Source organism: Salarias fasciatus, unplaced genomic scaffold (genome assembly GCF_902148845.1).
Source record: "Salarias fasciatus unplaced genomic scaffold, fSalaFa1.1, whole genome shotgun sequence".
In the NCBI taxonomy this organism is placed as follows: Eukaryota; Metazoa; Chordata; class Actinopteri; order Blenniiformes; family Blenniidae; genus Salarias; species Salarias fasciatus.
In genome coordinates this window covers 95,717-112,239 of record NW_021941257.1, presented here as the reverse complement: position 1 = coordinate 112,239, position 16,523 = coordinate 95,717, and the positions used below count along the sequence as shown (strand labels likewise).

At 56.8% G+C, this 16,523-nt stretch overlaps 1 protein-coding gene across 1 annotated transcript in view; it reads right to left on the bottom strand.

Annotated features, from left to right (window-relative positions):
• Nucleotides 1-12,789: 12,789 nt before the first annotated feature.
• Nucleotides 12,790-16,523, bottom strand: part of prpf4 (pre-mRNA splicing tri-snRNP complex factor PRPF4) — a 16,666-nt gene continuing 12,932 nt past the window's right edge. The window contains exons 5-9 of the mRNA XM_030086841.1: nt 15,160-15,347; nt 14,220-14,327; nt 13,504-13,622; nt 13,079-13,185; nt 12,790-12,990 (exon numbers count right to left, since the gene is read on the bottom strand). Coding sequence (XP_029942701.1) covers nt 12,904-12,990; nt 13,079-13,185; nt 13,504-13,622; nt 14,220-14,327; nt 15,160-15,347 — 609 coding nt within the window. The 3' untranslated portion in view covers nt 12,790-12,903. The remainder of the gene's footprint in view (nt 12,991-13,078; nt 13,186-13,503; nt 13,623-14,219; nt 14,328-15,159; nt 15,348-16,523) is intronic.

Here is a 16,523-nt window from a genome sequence, read left to right as displayed (position 1 = left end):
CTCCAGAAGTTGAGCAGCTCTGAAAGACTCTTCACACTTCAGAGGGACATAGATTTGACAGTCATCGGCGTAAAGATGGAAGGACTTAGAAAAACCTTGGATCCTAGAGGAAGCAGATATAAAGAAAAAAGAAGTGGACCAAGGATGGACCCCTGTGGCACGCCGCACGGCAGAGAGGCTGAGGAGGACACAAAACCACCAATTTTGACACAAAAACTTCTGTCTTTCAAGTAGGAGCGAAACCACTCTAAGGCGGATCCCTGAATCCCAACCAGGTTTTCCAGGCGGGACAGGAGGATCTCCTGATCCACCGAGTCCAACGCTGCAGTCAAGTCCAATAAAACTAAAGGAACCATGTGTCCAGAGTCAGCAAACATAAAATGTCATTAAAAACTCTCAGCAGAGCTGTCTCAGTATTGTGGAGATTTTTAAAACCCGACTGAAAAACCTCTGGGATCTCTTGCTCATCTAAAAAAGCTTTCAACTGATTAAAAACACATTTTTCCAAGATTTTAGACAGAAATGGAAGTTTGGAAATCGGACGCGAGTTTGCAGGATCTTTAGGATCAAAGCCAGACTTTTTGACAATGGCTGAACAACAGCATGTTTCAAACTTTTGTTGACCACTCCACTTGCCAAGCTTCCATTAACATAATGTAAAACAAAAGTTGCAATAGAAGGAAACACTTCTTTGAACAGACGTGGAGGAGTAGGATCATTTGGGGAACCAGCAGGCTTCATTTCACGAACCACTTTTTCTAAGCAAGAGAGTGTTACTGGCTCAAACTTATGGAGCAGAGCTGAGCAAGAGGCAGAAGCAGGTGAACTGACAGCTGGAGGGCTGATCAGGGCCGAGCAGACACCATCTGATTCACAACAAAGTTCAGGAAATTCTCACAGACCTCAGGTGAGGCTTCCAGGCCATCCGACTGAGGAACGTTCAGAGCTCTGTTCACCATATTAAAACTGCCTATTGGCTGTCACAATATCAGCAAAATATTTAGCTTTAGCTGCTTTTACACATTTCTGATACCTTCACAGACATTTCTGTAAAATTTCAAGAGACACTTGCAGCCTATCCCTTTTCCACCTGCGCTCAGCTCTCCTGCGCTCACGTCTGATGGCACCAGTGGACTCATTTAGCCAAGGCTCAGTTTTAGGTTTTGGTCGTCTCAGTTTAAGAGGAGCCACACTGTCTAAAACTGACTGGCAGGTTGATTCAAAATGTTGGAAAAACGTTTCAATATCAACATCAAAAAAAGAAATATCAGCAGCCAACACTGAATTTTCAAAGGAAACAGAGAACTGAGCAGCAGTGGCAGAGCTAATGATGCGACAGTGTCGTGCAGGAGCACAACATTTAACCATGTTATGTGGACCGGGAACATCAAAAACAATTGGACAATGGTCTGAAAGCACGGGGTCACAGACTTCAACATTACACACTGAAATGCCATGAGACAGCACTAAGTCCAGCGTATGTCCACACCGGCGCATGGCTCCAGAAACAGACTGCACGAGGTGACATGTATCAGTAAGGTCCAGGAACTCTCTTGTCATAGGTTTACCTGGGCAGCATACTGCGTGAATATTCAAATCACCCAAAATCAACAAGCGGTCGAACCTTGACATAACATCAGCTAAGAAGCTGGAAAAGTCATTGATAAAGTACTTATTAAATCCAGGTCGCCGGTACACAACAGCGCACAGAACGGGTGAATCTGAAGACAAAACAAAAGCATTGATCTCAAAACTCCGAGGCGCATCCACTGCCAGCTGTGCACACTCGTAAACACTGTTAAACACCGTCGCTACGCCACCACCATGACAGTTTCTTGGTGTTGAGAAATAGCTGAAACCAGAAACAGAGCTACACAGCTACAGCGCTACAGAGCTACAGCGCTACAGAGCTACACAGCTACAGAGCTACAGCGCTACAGAGCTACACAGCTACAGAGCTACAGCGCTACAGAGCTACAGAGCGACAGCGCTACAAAGCTACAGCACTACAGAGCTACAGCACTACAGAGCTACAGCGCTACAGAGCTACAGCGCTACAGAACTACAGCGCTACAGAGCTACAGCGCTACAGAGCTACACAGCTACAGAGCTACAGAGCTACACAGCTACAGAGCTACAGCACTACAGAGCGACACAGCTACAGAGCTACAGCGCTACAAAGCTACAGCGCTACAGAGCTACACAGCTACAGAGCTACAGCACTACAGAGCGACACAGCTACAGAGCTACAGCGCTACAGAGCTACAGCGCTACAGAGCTACACAGCTACAGAGCTACAGCGCTACAGAGCTACAGCGCTACAGAGCTACACAGCTACAGAGCTACAGTGCTACAGAGCTACACAGCTGCAGAGCTACAGCGCTACAGAGCTACACAGCTACAGAGCTACAGCGCTACAGAGCTACACAGCTGCAGAGCTACAGCGCTACAGAGCTACACAGCTGCAGAGCTACAGCGCTACAGAGCTACAGCACTACAGAGCTACAGCGCTACAGAGCTACAGCGCTACAGAGCTACAGAGCTACAGCGCTACAGAGCTACACAGCTGCAGAGCTACAGCGCTACAGAGCTACACAGCTACAGAGCTACAGCGCTACAGAGCTACACAGCTGCAGAGCTACAGCGCTACAGAGCTACAGCGCTACAGAGCTACACAGCTACAGAGCTACAGCGCTACAGAGCTACACAGCTACAGAGCTACAGCGCTACAGCGCTACAGAGCTACAGCGCTACAGAGCTACAGAGCTACAGCGCTACAGAGCTACACAGCTGCAGAGCTACAGCGCTACACAGCTACACAGCTACAGAGCTACAGAGCTACAGCGCTACAGAGCTACACAGCTGCAGAGCTACAGCGCTACAGAGCTACAGAGCTACAGCGCTACAAAGCTACAGCACTACAGAGCTACAGCGCTACAGATTTACAGCGCTACAGAACTACAGCGCTACAGAGCTACAGCGCTACAGAGCTACACAGCTACAGAGCTACAGAGCTACACAGCTACAGAGCTACAGCACTACAGAGCGACACAGCTACAGAGCTACAGCGCTACAAAGCTACAGCGCTACAGAGCTACAGCACTACAGAGCTACAGCGCTACAGAGCTACAGCGCTACAGAGCGACACAGCTACAGAGCTACAGCGCTACAGAGCTACACAGCTGCAGAGCTACAGCGCTACAGAGCTACACAGCTACAGAGCTACAGCGCTACAGAGCTACAGCGCTACAGAACTACAGCGCTACAGAGCTACAGCGCTACAGAGCTACACAGCGACAGAGCTACAGCGCTACAGAGCTACACAGCTACAGAGCTACAGCACTACAGAGCGACACAGCTACAGAGCTACAGCGCTACAAAGCTACAGCGCTACAGAGCTACACAGCTACAGAGCTACAGCACTACAGAGCTACAGCGCTACAGAGCTACACAGCTACAGAGCTACAGCGCTACAGAGCTACAGCACTACAGAGCTACACAGCTGCAGAGCTACAGCGCTACAGAGCTACACAGCTGCAGAGCTACAGCGCTACAGAGCTACAAAGCTACAGAGCTACAGCGCTACAGAGCTACACAGCTACAGCGCTACAGAGCTACAGCGATACAGAGCTACAGCGCTACAGAGCTACAGCGCTACAGAGCTACAGCACTACAGAGCTACAGCGCTACAGAGCTACAGAGCTACAGCGCTACAAAGCTACAGCACTACAGAGCTACAGCGCTACAGAGCTACAGCGCTACAGAGCTACAGCGCTACAGAGCTACACAGCTACAGAGCTACAGAGCTACACAGCTACAGAGCTACAGCACTACAGAGCTACAGCGCTACAGAGCTACAGCGCTACAGAGCTACAGCGCTACAGAGCTACACAGCTACAGAGCTACAGAGCTACACAGCTACAGAGCTACAGCACTACAGAGCTACAGCGCTACAGAGCTACACAGCTACAGAGCTACAGCGCTACAGACCTACACAGCTACAGAGCTATAGCGCTACAGAGCTACAGCGCTACAGAGCTAGAGCTACAGCGCTACAGAGCTACACAGCTGCAGAGCTACAGCGCTACAGAGCTACACAGCTACAGAGCTACAGCGCTACAGAGCTACACAGCTGCAGAGCTACAGCGCTACAGAGCTACACAGCTGCAGAGCTACAGAGCTACAGAGCTACAGCACTACAGAGCTACAGCGCTACAGAGCTACAGCGCTACAGAGCTACAGAGCTACAGCGCTACACAGCTGCAGAGCTACAGCGCTACACAGCTACAGAGCTACAGAGCTACAGCGCTACACAGCTGCAGAGCTACAGCGCTACACAGCTACACAGCTACAGAGCTACAGCGCTACAGAGATACAGCACTACAGAGCTACAGCGCTACAGAGCTACAGCGCTACAGAGCTACAGTGCTACAGAGCTACACAGCTGCAGAGCTACAGCGCTACACAGCTACACAGCTACAGAGCTACAGCGCTACACAGCTGCAGAGCTACAGCGCTACAGAGCTACAGCGCTACAGAGCTACAGCACTACAGAGCTACAGCGCTACAGAGCTACAGAGCTACAGCGCTACAGAGCTACAGAGCTACAGCGCTACAGAGCTACAGCACTACAGAGCTACAGCACTACAGAGCTACACAGCTACAGAGCTACAGCGCTACAGAGCTACACAGCTGCAGAGCTACAGCACTACAGAGCGACACAGCTACAGAGCTACAGCGCTACAGAGCTACAGCGCTACAGAGCTACACAGCTACAGAGCTACAGCGCTACAGAGCTACAGCGCTACAGAGCTACACAGCTGCAGAGCTACAGCGCTACAGAGCTACACAGCTACAGCGCTACAGAGCTACACAGCTGCAGAGCTACAGCGCTACAGAGCTACAGCGCTACAGAGCTACAGCGCTACAGAGCTACAGCACTACAGAGCTACAGCGCTACAGAGCTACAGCGCTACAGAGCTACAGCGCTACACAGCTACACAGCTGCAGAGCTACAGCGCTACACAGCTACAGAGCTACAGAGCTACAGCGCTACAGAGCTACACAGCTGCAGAGCTACAGCGCTACACAGCTACACAGCTACAGAGCTACAGAGATACAGCACTACAGAGCTACAGCGCTACAGAGCTACAGCGCTACAGAGCTACAGTGCTACAGAGCTACATAGCTGCAGAGCTACAGCGCTACACAGCTACAGAGCTACAGAGCTACAGCGCTACACAGCTGCAGAGCTACAGCGCTACAGAGCTACAGCGCTACAGAGCTACAGCACTACAGAGCTACAGCGCTACAGAGCTCCAGAGCTACAGAGCTACAGCGCTACAGAGCTACAGAGCTACAGAGCTACAGCGCTACAGAGCTACAGCACTACAGAGCTACAGCGCTACAGGCTACACAGCTACAGAGCTACAGCGCTACAGAGCTACACAGCTGCAGAGCTACAGCGCTACAGAGCGACACAGCTACAGAGCTACAGCGCTACAGAGCTACAGCGCTACAGAGCTACACAGCTACAGAGCTACAGCGCTACAGAGCTACAGCGCTACAGAGCTACACAGCTGCAGAGCTACAGCGCTACAGAGCTACACAGCTACAGAGCTACAGCGCTACAGAGCTACACAGCTGCAGAGCTACAGCGCTACAGAGCTACAGCGCTACAGAGCTACACAGCTACAGCGCTACAGAGCTACACAGCTACAGAGCTACAGCGCTACAGAGCTACAGCGCTACAGAGCTACAGCGCTACAGAGCTACAGCGCTACACAGCTACACAGCTGCAGAGCTACAGCGCTACACAGCTACACAGCTACAGAGCTACAGAGCTACAGCGCTACACAGCTGCAGAGCTACAGCGCTACAGAGCTACAGCGCTACAGAGCTACAGAGCTACACAGCTACAGAGCTACAGCGCTACAGAGCTACACAGCTACAGAGCTACAGCGCTACAGAGCTACAGCGCTACAGAGCTACAGAGCTACAGCGCTACACAGCTACACAGCTACAGAGCTACAGCGCTACAGAGATACAGCACTACAGAGCTACAGCGCTACAGAGCTACAGCGCTACAGAGCTACAGTGCTACAGAGCTACACAGCTGCAGAGCTACAGCGCTACACAGCTACACAGCTACAGAGCTACAGCGCTACACAGCTGCAGAGCTACAGCGCTACAGAGCTACAGCGCTACAGAGCTACAGCACTACAGAGCTACAGCGCTACAGAGCTACAGAGCTACAGCGCTACAGAGCTACAGAGCTACAGCGCTACAGAGCTACAGCGCTACAGAGCTACAGCGCTACAGAGCTACACAGCTACAGAGCTACAGCGCTACAGAGCTACACAGCTGCAGAGCTACAGCACTACAGAGCGACACAGCTACAGAGCTACAGCGCTACAGAGCTACAGCGCTACAGAGCTACACAGCTACAGAGCTACAGCGCTACAGAGCTACAGCGCTACAGAGCTACACAGCTGCAGAGCTACAGCGCTACAGAGCTACACAGCTACAGCGCTACAGAGCTACACAGCTGCAGAGCTACAGCGCTACAGAGCTACAGCGCTACAGAGCTACAGCGCTACAGAGCTACAGCACTACAGAGCTACAGCGCTACAGAGCTACAGCGCTACAGAGCTACAGCGCTACACAGCTACACAGCTGCAGAGCTACAGCGCTACAGAGCTACAGCACTACAGAGCTACAGAGCTACAGAGCTACAGCGCTACAGAGCTACACAGCTGCAGAGCTACAGCGCTACACAGCTACACAGCTACAGAGCTACAGAGATACAGCACTACAGAGCTACAGCGCTACAGAGCTACAGCGCTACAGAGCTACAGTGCTACAGAGCTACATAGCTGCAGAGCTACAGCGCTACACAGCTACAGAGCTACAGAGCTACAGCGCTACACAGCTGCAGAGCTACAGCGCTACAGAGCTACAGCGCTACAGAGCTACAGCACTACAGAGCTACAGCGCTACAGAGCTCCAGAGCTACAGAGCTACAGCGCTACAGAGCTACAGAGCTACAGAGCTACAGCGCTACAGAGCTACAGCACTACAGAGCTACAGCGCTACAGGCTACACAGCTACAGAGCTACAGCGCTACAGAGCTACACAGCTGCAGAGCTACAGCGCTACAGAGCTACACAGCTACAGAGCTACAGCGCTACAGAGCTACAGCGCTACAGAGCTACACAGCTACAGAGCTACAGCGCTACAGAGCTACAGCGCTACAGAGCTACACAGCTGCAGAGCTACAGCGCTACAGAGCTACACAGCTACAGAGCTACAGCGCTACAGAGCTACACAGCTGCAGAGCTACAGCGCTACAGAGCTACAGCGCTACAGAGCTACAGAGCTACAGCGCTACAGAGCTACACAGCTACAGAGCTACAGCGCTACAGAGCTACAGCGCTACAGAGCTACAGCGCTACAGAGCTACAGCGCTACACAGCTACACAGCTGCAGAGCTACAGCGCTACACAGCTACACAGCTACAGAGCTACAGAGCTACAGCGCTACACAGCTGCAGAGCTACAGCGCTACAGAGCTACAGCGCTACAGAGCTACAGAGCTACACAGCTACAGAGCTACAGCGCTACAGAGCTACACAGCTACAGAGCTACAGCGCTACAGCGCTACAGCGCTACAGAGCTACAGAGCTACAGCGCTACAGAGCTACACAGCTACAGAGCTACAGCGCTACAAAGCTACAGAGCTACAGAGCTACAGAGCTACAGCGCTACAGAGCTACAGAGCTACAGAGCTACAGCGCTACAGAGCTACAGCACTACAGAGCTACAGCGCTACAGGCTACACAGCTACAGAGCTACAGCGCTACAGAGCTACACAGCTGCAGAGCTACAGCACTACAGAGCGACACAGCTACAGAGCTACAGCGCTACAGAGCTACAGCGCTACAGAGCTACACAGCTACAGAGCTACAGCGCTACAGAGCTACAGCGCTACAGAGCTACACAGCTGCAGAGCTACAGCGCTACAGAGCTACACAGCTACAGAGCTACAGCGCTACAGAGCTACACAGCTGCAGAGCTACAGCGCTACAGAGCTACAGCGCTACAGAGCTACACAGCTACAGCGCTACAGAGCTACACAGCTACAGAGCTACAGCGCTACAGAGCTACAGCGCTACAGAGCTACAGCGCTACACAGCTACACAGCTGCAGAGCTACAGCGCTACACAGCTACACAGCTACAGAGCTACAGAGCTACAGCGCTACACAGCTGCAGAGCTACAGCGCTACAGAGCTACAGCGCTACAGAGCTACAGAGCTACAGCGCTACAGAGCTACACAGCTACAGAGCTACAGCGCTACAGAGCTACAGAGCTACAGCGCTACAGAGCTACACAGCTACAGAGCTACAGCGCTACAAAGCTACAGAGCTACAGAGCTACAGCGCTACAGAGCTACACAGCTACAGAGCTACAGAGCTACAGAGCTACAGAGCTACAGCGCTACAGAGCTACACAGCTACAGAGCTACAGCGCTACAGAGCTACAGAGCTACAGCGCTACAAAGCTACAGAGCTACAGAGCTACAAAGCTACAGAGCTACAGAGCTACAGCGCTACAGAGCTACAGCGCTACAGAGCTACAGCGCTACAGAGCTACACAGCTACAGAGCTACAGCGCTACAGAGCTACAGAGCTACAGAGCTACAGCGCTACAAAGCTACAGAGCTACAGAGCTACAGCGCTACAGAGCTACACAGCTACAGAGCTACAGCGCTACCGAGCTACAGAGCTACAGCGCTACAAAGCTACAGAGCTACAGAGCTACAGCGCTACAAAGCTACAGAGCTACAGAGCTACAGCGCTACAGAGCTACACAGCTACAGAGCTACAGCGCTACAGAGCTACGTTTTCAGACACAGTGTGTGCTTGTTTTCAACGCCCTCACATCTGCAGAGCTTCGTTTTCAACTCAGCAGAAGTCCTTGTGGCTTTGCACTGGCTCACGTGCACGCTCTGGGTCACGTGCACGCTCTGGGTCACATGCTTGCTCTGGGTCACGTGCACACTCTGGGTCACATGCTCGCTCTGGGTCATGTGCACGCTCTGGGTCACGTGCACACTCTGGGTCACGTGCACGCTCTGGGTCACGTGCACACTCTGGGTCACGTGCACGCTCTGGGTCACGTGCTCGCTCTGGGTCACATGCACGGCAGAAGGTGTGTCTCCGGTGACCCTCCAGTCACTGAGCGCCTCCTATGGGCCGGGGTTCTGCTCTCTGGAGGTCGTGACCCGGGGCTTCCTGCTGTGTTTCCTGTCATCTTCATCATCTTCATCATCCTCATCGGAGGGTTCACTCAGGATCGCGTCTCTTCAGCCCTGCAGACAGAGACGGCCCAAAAACCTGGTTTCCCGAGTCTCATAACTCTGCTCGGTTCCGTGGAGCCCGGCGCCGCCCGGCCCCGCCCGGCCCCGCCCGTCCCCCCCGGCCCCGCCCGGTGCCGCCCGGCCCCGCCTGGCCCCGCCCATCCCCCCCGGCCCCGCCCGGTGCTGCCCGGCTCCGCCTGGCCCCGCCCGGCCCCGCCCGGCCCCGCCCGGCCCCGCCCGGCTCCGCCCGGTGCTGCCCGGCCCCGCCTGGCCCCACCCGGTGCCGCCCGGCCCCCCCCGTCCCCGCCGGCCCCCCCGGCCCCGCCTGGCCCCCCGGCCCCGTCCGGCGCCGCCCGGCCCCGCCTGTCCCCGCCTGTCCCCCCCGTCCCCGCCGGCCCCCCCGGCCCCGCCTGGCCCCACCCGGCGCCGTCCTGCCTCCTCTCAGGCTCCGTTCAGAGACTTTTACCTGCTGCTCCATGTAATGGGATTACTCTGGGCCAGGCCCTGCTAGCAGAGCGCCTCCTGCTGAGAGGGAGACGCAGCAGCAGCTCACCCAGGCTTTCCCCGCGTCCCCTCACTGCTCAGAACCCTTATCTGGACCTGGTCCAGGCTTTCCCCGCGTCCCCTCACTGCTCAGAACCCTTATTTGGACCTGGTCCAGGCTTTCCCCGCGTCCCCTCACTGCTCAGAACCCTTATCTGGACCTGGTCCAGGCTTTCCCCGCGTCCCCTCACTGCTCAGAACCCTTATCTGGAACCGGTCCAGGATGAAGACTCCAGGCCGTCTCACTTCTTCCAGTCCTGTCAAATCCTGGAGGCTCAGGATGTAACCCAGTCTCTGAAGATCTGCGGAACCAGAACCCGCTGGACCCTTTCAGCCAGGCTTCAGGTGAGACAGCTGTCCTCTCAGTCCCGGAGTCTCTGGTCCGTCCTCGGTCCTCCTGCCGCTGGACTGGTCTGCTGAACCATCAGGTCCTCCTCTCCACTCTGAGCCCGGCCTTTCAGGTTCTGTCCTGTTGTGGTCCAGGTCCTGAATCACAGGCAGGTCCTTCAGAGAGTCCTGGGGGAGGAGTCCAGGTCACATGGCCTAGCAGGGGTCCCTCAGGGGCCGGTGCTGGGTCCCGTCCTCCAGGGGTCCCTCAGGGGCCGGTGCTGGGTCCCGTCCTCCAGGGGTCCCTCGGGGTTCGGTGCTGGGTCCCGGTCCAGGGATGCGGTCCAGGGCTCTTCCTCTCAGCTGATCAGCAGGTCTGGCTGATCCTCCACCTTCAGCTCCACCTGTCTCAGACTGGACTCATGGTCTGTCCAGCTGTCCTCAGATCAGGGTCCAGCTTCAGTCCAGACTACTTGTCCACAAACTCAGCCAGAAGCCTGGGGTCATGATGGATGACCTGCTGACCTTTAGGGTTCTCCATCTAGTGGTTCTGAAGACCAGACCCTTCCTGACCCAGCAGGCCCCCCAGCTCCTGGTCCAGGCCCTGCTGGTCTCTCTTCTGGCAGGTCTCCCTGCAGGTCCAGGGGATCCAGAATGCAGCAGCAGGTCTGGTCTTCAACAGGTCCTCCCGGTTCCTCAGCCAGGACCAGATCCAGAACCTTGACCTGGATTCCCTGATCCAGGTCTCCTCTCTACCTGGAGCTTCCAGCCCAGCTCGGCTCTAAACCTCCAGACTCTGGTCCTGCTGGGTCCAGGCTCTGGTCCTGCTGGGTCCAGGCTCTGGTCCTGCTGGGTCCAGGCTCTGGTCCTGCTTTCAGAGACACCGAGGCTCTGAGTCCCTCCAGCTGAGGGCAGAACCAGAACCAGAACCAGTCCTGATCCAGCTCCAAGCCAAGAGAACCCTGCAGAACCAGGTTCATGATCCATGTTCTGCATGAGATCCTCGATCAGCTCCGGTCCTGAGAGAACCTGGTCTGCAGGGTTCTGCTGGTCTGGCTTCAGTCTCGGTTCCACTCTGGAACCACCTGATGACTGCTCCTCCTGCAGATTACTGCTGTACTCTATTACTCCAAATACCTGCTGGGTAATCTATTACTCCAGACGTGTCTCTGCAGGACGTTGGACTCGGGTGAGACGGGGTCTCATAACGGAGCAGAACCTACAAACCTCCAGACTGATGAGGGACGTCCCTGTGGAGACCCGGCAAGACCTCTGGACCGAGGACTGTGGACAGAGGAGGACTGTGGACGGAGGACTGTGGACAGAGGACTGTGGACAGAGGAGGACTGTGGACGGAGGACTGTGGACAGAGGACTGTGGACAGAGGAGGACTGTGGACGGAGGACTGTGGACAGAGGACTGTGGACAGAGGAGGACTGTGGACGGAGGACTGTGGACAGAGGACTGTGGACAGAGGAGGACTGTGGACGGAGGACTGTGGACAGAGGACTGTGGACAGAGGACGTCCTGCTGCTCAGGCGTTGAGCAGAAGACTGAAGACAGAAGTGAACCGGCAACTCTGCTGAACCCCGGGACCATGAGGACCAGACGGCTGGAACCCCACCAGAACCCCACCAGAACCCCACCAGAACCCCACCAGAACCCCCACCAGAACCCCCACCAGAACCCCCACCCGGAACCCCCACCCGGAACCCCACCGAAACCCCACCAGAACCCCCACCAGAACCCCACCAGAACCCCCACCCGGAACCCCCACCCGGAACCCCACCGAAACCCCACCAGAACCCCCACCAGAACCCCCACCAGAACCCCCACCCGGAACCCCCACCCGGAACCCCACCAGAACCCCCACCAGAACCCCACCAGAACCCCCACCCGGAACCCCACCGAAACCCCACCGAAACCCCACCAGAACCCCCACCAGAACCCCCACCAGAACCCCCACCCGGAACCCCCACCCGGAACCCCACCGAAACCCCACCAGAACCCCCACCAGAACCCCCACCAGAACCCCCACCAGAACCCCCACCAGAACCCCCACCAGAACCCCCACCCGGAACCCCACCAGAACCCCACCAGAACCCCACCAGAACCCCCACCAGAACCCCCACCCGGAACCCCAGTGACTGGAAGGCCCCACCCAGACAGGGGGACCCAGATGCTCTGCTGAGACCAGAATCTGGAACCCTCCAGTGAAGACCCCTCTGGCCGGATTCGAACCCGGACATTCCTTCCTGTGAGCCGCGGACCTGGACCTGTTCCGGATCTGAACTAGTGAGGACAGACGGCGTCCAGGAAGGAACACCGAGGACCATCAGAACCGGTCCCACTTCAAGCAGTGACCAGGAAGCACCAGAGAGACCGGAACCCGGACAACCAGTCCCAGAGGACCCAGAGAACCCACAGGACCCGGAGGACCCAGAGGACCCAGAGGACCCAGAGGACCCAGAGGACCCAGAGGACGCAGACCAGCACCAGGCTCTGAAACACGCTTTATTGAAAAACAGGAAACAGTAAAGAGTCCAGACGGGTCTGGGTCCAGACGGGTCCAGACAGGTCCAGACGGGTCCGGGTCCAGACGGGTCCAGACAGGTCCAGACGGGTCCGGGTCCAGACGGGTCCAGACAGGTCCAGACGGGTCCGGGTCCAGGCGTCACTCGGACAGCCAGAGCTTGAAGGTGCGGTCGTAGGAGCAGGTGGCGATCAGCTTCCCGTCCGGAGACACGTCCACACCCATCACCTGGAAGACAGATGGGGACAGACGGGAACGGGTCAGGGACGGGTCAGGCCCGGGACGGCCGGCACGGGGGACCCGGGGCCGCTCCCACCTTCCCCTCGTGTCCCGCCAGTGTCTTCAGCGGCGTCCAGCCCGGGTGCGTCCACACCTTGGACGTGTTGTCGTACGCCCCGGTCAACAGGAAGTGTCCATCAGTGGCTGTGGGGACAGACGTGTGGGGACAGACGTCTTCATTTCTGCTCCTGCAGGCTTGAAACATTTCTGTCCCCAATGTCCCCTTTCCCCAGGACTGTCCCCCGTCTCCCTCCTGATCTGTCCCTCGTCTCCTGATCTGTCCCTCGTCTTCTGATCTGTTCCCCGTCTCCTGATTTGTCCCTCGTCTTCTGATATGTCCCTCGTCTCCTGATCTGTCCCTTGTCTCCTGATCTGTCCCTCGTCTCCTGATCTGTCCCTCGTCTTCTGATCTGTCCCTCGTCTCCTGATCTGTCCCCTGTCCCCGTCCCGCGGTGTCCTTACGCTGGAAGCGGACGGAGGACAGCAGGCTCTGGTGGGCGGGGACGGTGTAGAGACACTTCCTGTTCCTCAGCTCCCAGACCTTGCAGGTGTTGTCTCCGCTGCCAGTGGCCAGGTGGTACCTGGGGACGAGACAGGACAGAGGACAGAGGACAGAGGATCAGTCTGGCGGCTCCGGGACGCCGCGGTGCCAGGGTCACCGGGGTCACCGGGGTCACCGGGGTCACCGGGCCGCCGCAGAATGAGAATGAAGCTTCACGGAACACGTGGAACGTGGGAAAGGCTCCGACTGCCGAAGCCTGCTGCTCTGTGATTGGCTGGCTGTGAAGCCTGCTGCTCTGTGATTGGCTGGCTGTGAAGCCTGCTGCTCTGATTGGCCGGCGGGGAAGCCTGCTGCTCTGTGATTGGCTGGCTGTGAAGCGTGCTGCTCTGTGATTGGCTGGCTGTGAAGCCTGCTGCTCTGATTGGCCAGCGGGGAAGCCTGCTGCTCTGTGATTGGCTGGCTGTGAAGCCTGCTGCTCTGTGATTGGCTGGCTGTGAAGCCTGCTGCTCTGTGATTGGCTGGCTGTGAAGCCTGCTGCTCTGTGATTGGCTGGCTGTGAAGCCTGCTGCTCTGTGATTGGCTGGCTGTGAAGCGTGCTGCTCTGTGATTGGCCGGCGGGGAAGCCTGCTGCTCTGATTGGCCGGCTGGGGAGCGTGCTGCTCTGTGATTGGCTGACCCGTTGGGGGAGAAGTGCAGGCTGTAGATCTCCTTCAGGTGACCCTCCAGGAAGACCACGCAGCGGCCGGTCCGCAGGTCCCACACCCGGCCGAAGGCGTCCAGGCCTCTGATTGGAGGAGGGCGAAGAGGGCGGGGCGGCGGAGCAGAACAAACAAGTTAGAGTCACCACAAGGAACTCCGAGCTGGGGTCAAAGGTCAGCTACCTAGAAAACACGGACAGAGCTGAGAGACGGTCCCCGACTGAACATGAGGATCAACATGTGGTTCGGGCCCTGTGGAGGCAGGACCTGCTGTCCCGGGGTCGTCCTGCCAGAGCCTTCGGCCCTTGAGCAACACCGGCTGGTGTACGACTTCAGAAGGTCGCGACGCCTCGCAGCTCATCCAGGGTTCAGCATGGCGTCCGCGGCAGAGGTCAGAGGTCACAGGCACGAGGGGGAGAACGCTGGGAACGCCTGGGGAACCACAGAGGAACCCCCAAAGCCAGGGCCCGACGATAAGCCCCGCCCCCCCAAAGCCAGGGCCCGACGATAAGCCCCGCCCCCCCAAAGCCAGGGCCCGACTATAAGCCCCGCCCCCCCAAAGCCAGGGCCCGACTATAAGCCCCGCCCCCCCCGGTGTCAGTCTGGGTGGGGGGACCCTTCTGACCTCTGACCTCACTGCTCAAAAGACAGCGGACCGGATCTGAGTCTGACCAGAAACCCTGGTTAGTCTTCCACTGGAGACCACAGCACAACCTCTGACCTCTGACCTTTGACCCTGGTTCTACAGGTTCTCTTTTTTCTCTATCACCAGTCTTGACAGACCCCCTGACAGACCCCCCCTGACAGACCCCCCTCACAGACCCCCTGACAGACCCCCTGACGGAGACCCCCCCTGACGGAGACCCCCCCTGACGGAGACCCCCCCTGACGGAGACCCCCCCTGACGGAGCCCCTCACCCGGTGGCCACCAGCGACCCGTCGGGGTGGAAGCTCAGGTCGTGGACCCCCTTGCTGTGGCCCTCCTGGTGCAGGATCTCCTCCTGGACCTCCAGATCCCACAGACGCCACGAGTTATCATAGCTGCAGAACACAGAACAGAACCCAGGAACCCCCGGTTCTAAACAGAACCCAGGAACCCCCCGGTTCTAAACAGAACCCAGGAACCCCCGGTTCTAAACAGAACCCAGGAACCCCCGGTTCTAAACAGAACCCAGGAGCCCCCGGTTCTAAACAGAACCCAGGAGCCCCCGGTTCTAAACAGAACCCAGGAGCCCCCGGTTCTAAACAGAACCCAGGAAGCCCCGGTTCTAAACAGAACCCAGGAGCCCCCGGTTCTAAACAGAACCCAGGAAGCCCCGGTTCTAAACAGAACCCAGGAACCCCCGGTTCTAAACAGAACCCAGGAGTCCCCGGTTCTAAACAGAACCCAGGAACCCCCCGGTTCTAAACAGAACCCAGGAGCCCCCGGTTCTAAACAGAACCCAGGAGCCCCCGGTTCTAACAGAACCCAGGAAGCCCCGGTTCTAAACAGAACCCAGGAACCCCCCGGTTCTAAACAGAACCCAGGAAGCCCCGGTTCTAAACAGAACCCAGGAACCCCCGGTTCTAAACAGAACCCAGGAGCCCCCGGTTCTAAACAGAACCCAGGAAGCCCGGTTCTAAACAGAACCCAGGAACCCCCGGTTCTAAACAGAACCCAGGAGCCCCCGGTTCTAAACAGAACCCAGGAGCCCCCGGTTCTAAACAGAACCCAGGAGCCCGGTTCTAAACAGAACCCAGGAGCCCCGGTTCTAAACAGAACCCAGGAACCCCCGGTTCTAAACAGAACCCAGGAACCCCGGTTCTAACCAGAATCCAGGAAGCCCCGGTTCTAAACAGAACCCAGGAACCCCCGGTTCTAAACAGAACCCAGGAAGCCCCGGTTCTAAACAGAACCCAGGAACCCCCCGGTTCTAAACAGAACCCAGGAGCCCCCGGTTCTAAACAGAACCCAGGAACCCCCGGTTCCTAAACAGAACCCAGGAAAGCCCCGGTTCTAAACAGAACCCAGGAGCCCCCGGTTCTAAACAGAACCCAGGAAGCCCCGGTTCTAAACAGAACCCAGGAGCCCCCGGTTCTAAACAGAACCCAGGAACCCCCGGTCTAAACAGAACCCAGGAAACCCCGGTTCTAAACAGAATCCAGGAAGCCCCGGTTCTAAACAGAACCCAGGAGCCCCCGGTTCTAAACAGAACCCAGGAACCCCCGGTTCTAAACAGAACCAGGAACCCCCCGGTCAAACAGAACCCAGGAACCCCCCGGGTTCTAAACAGAACCCAGGA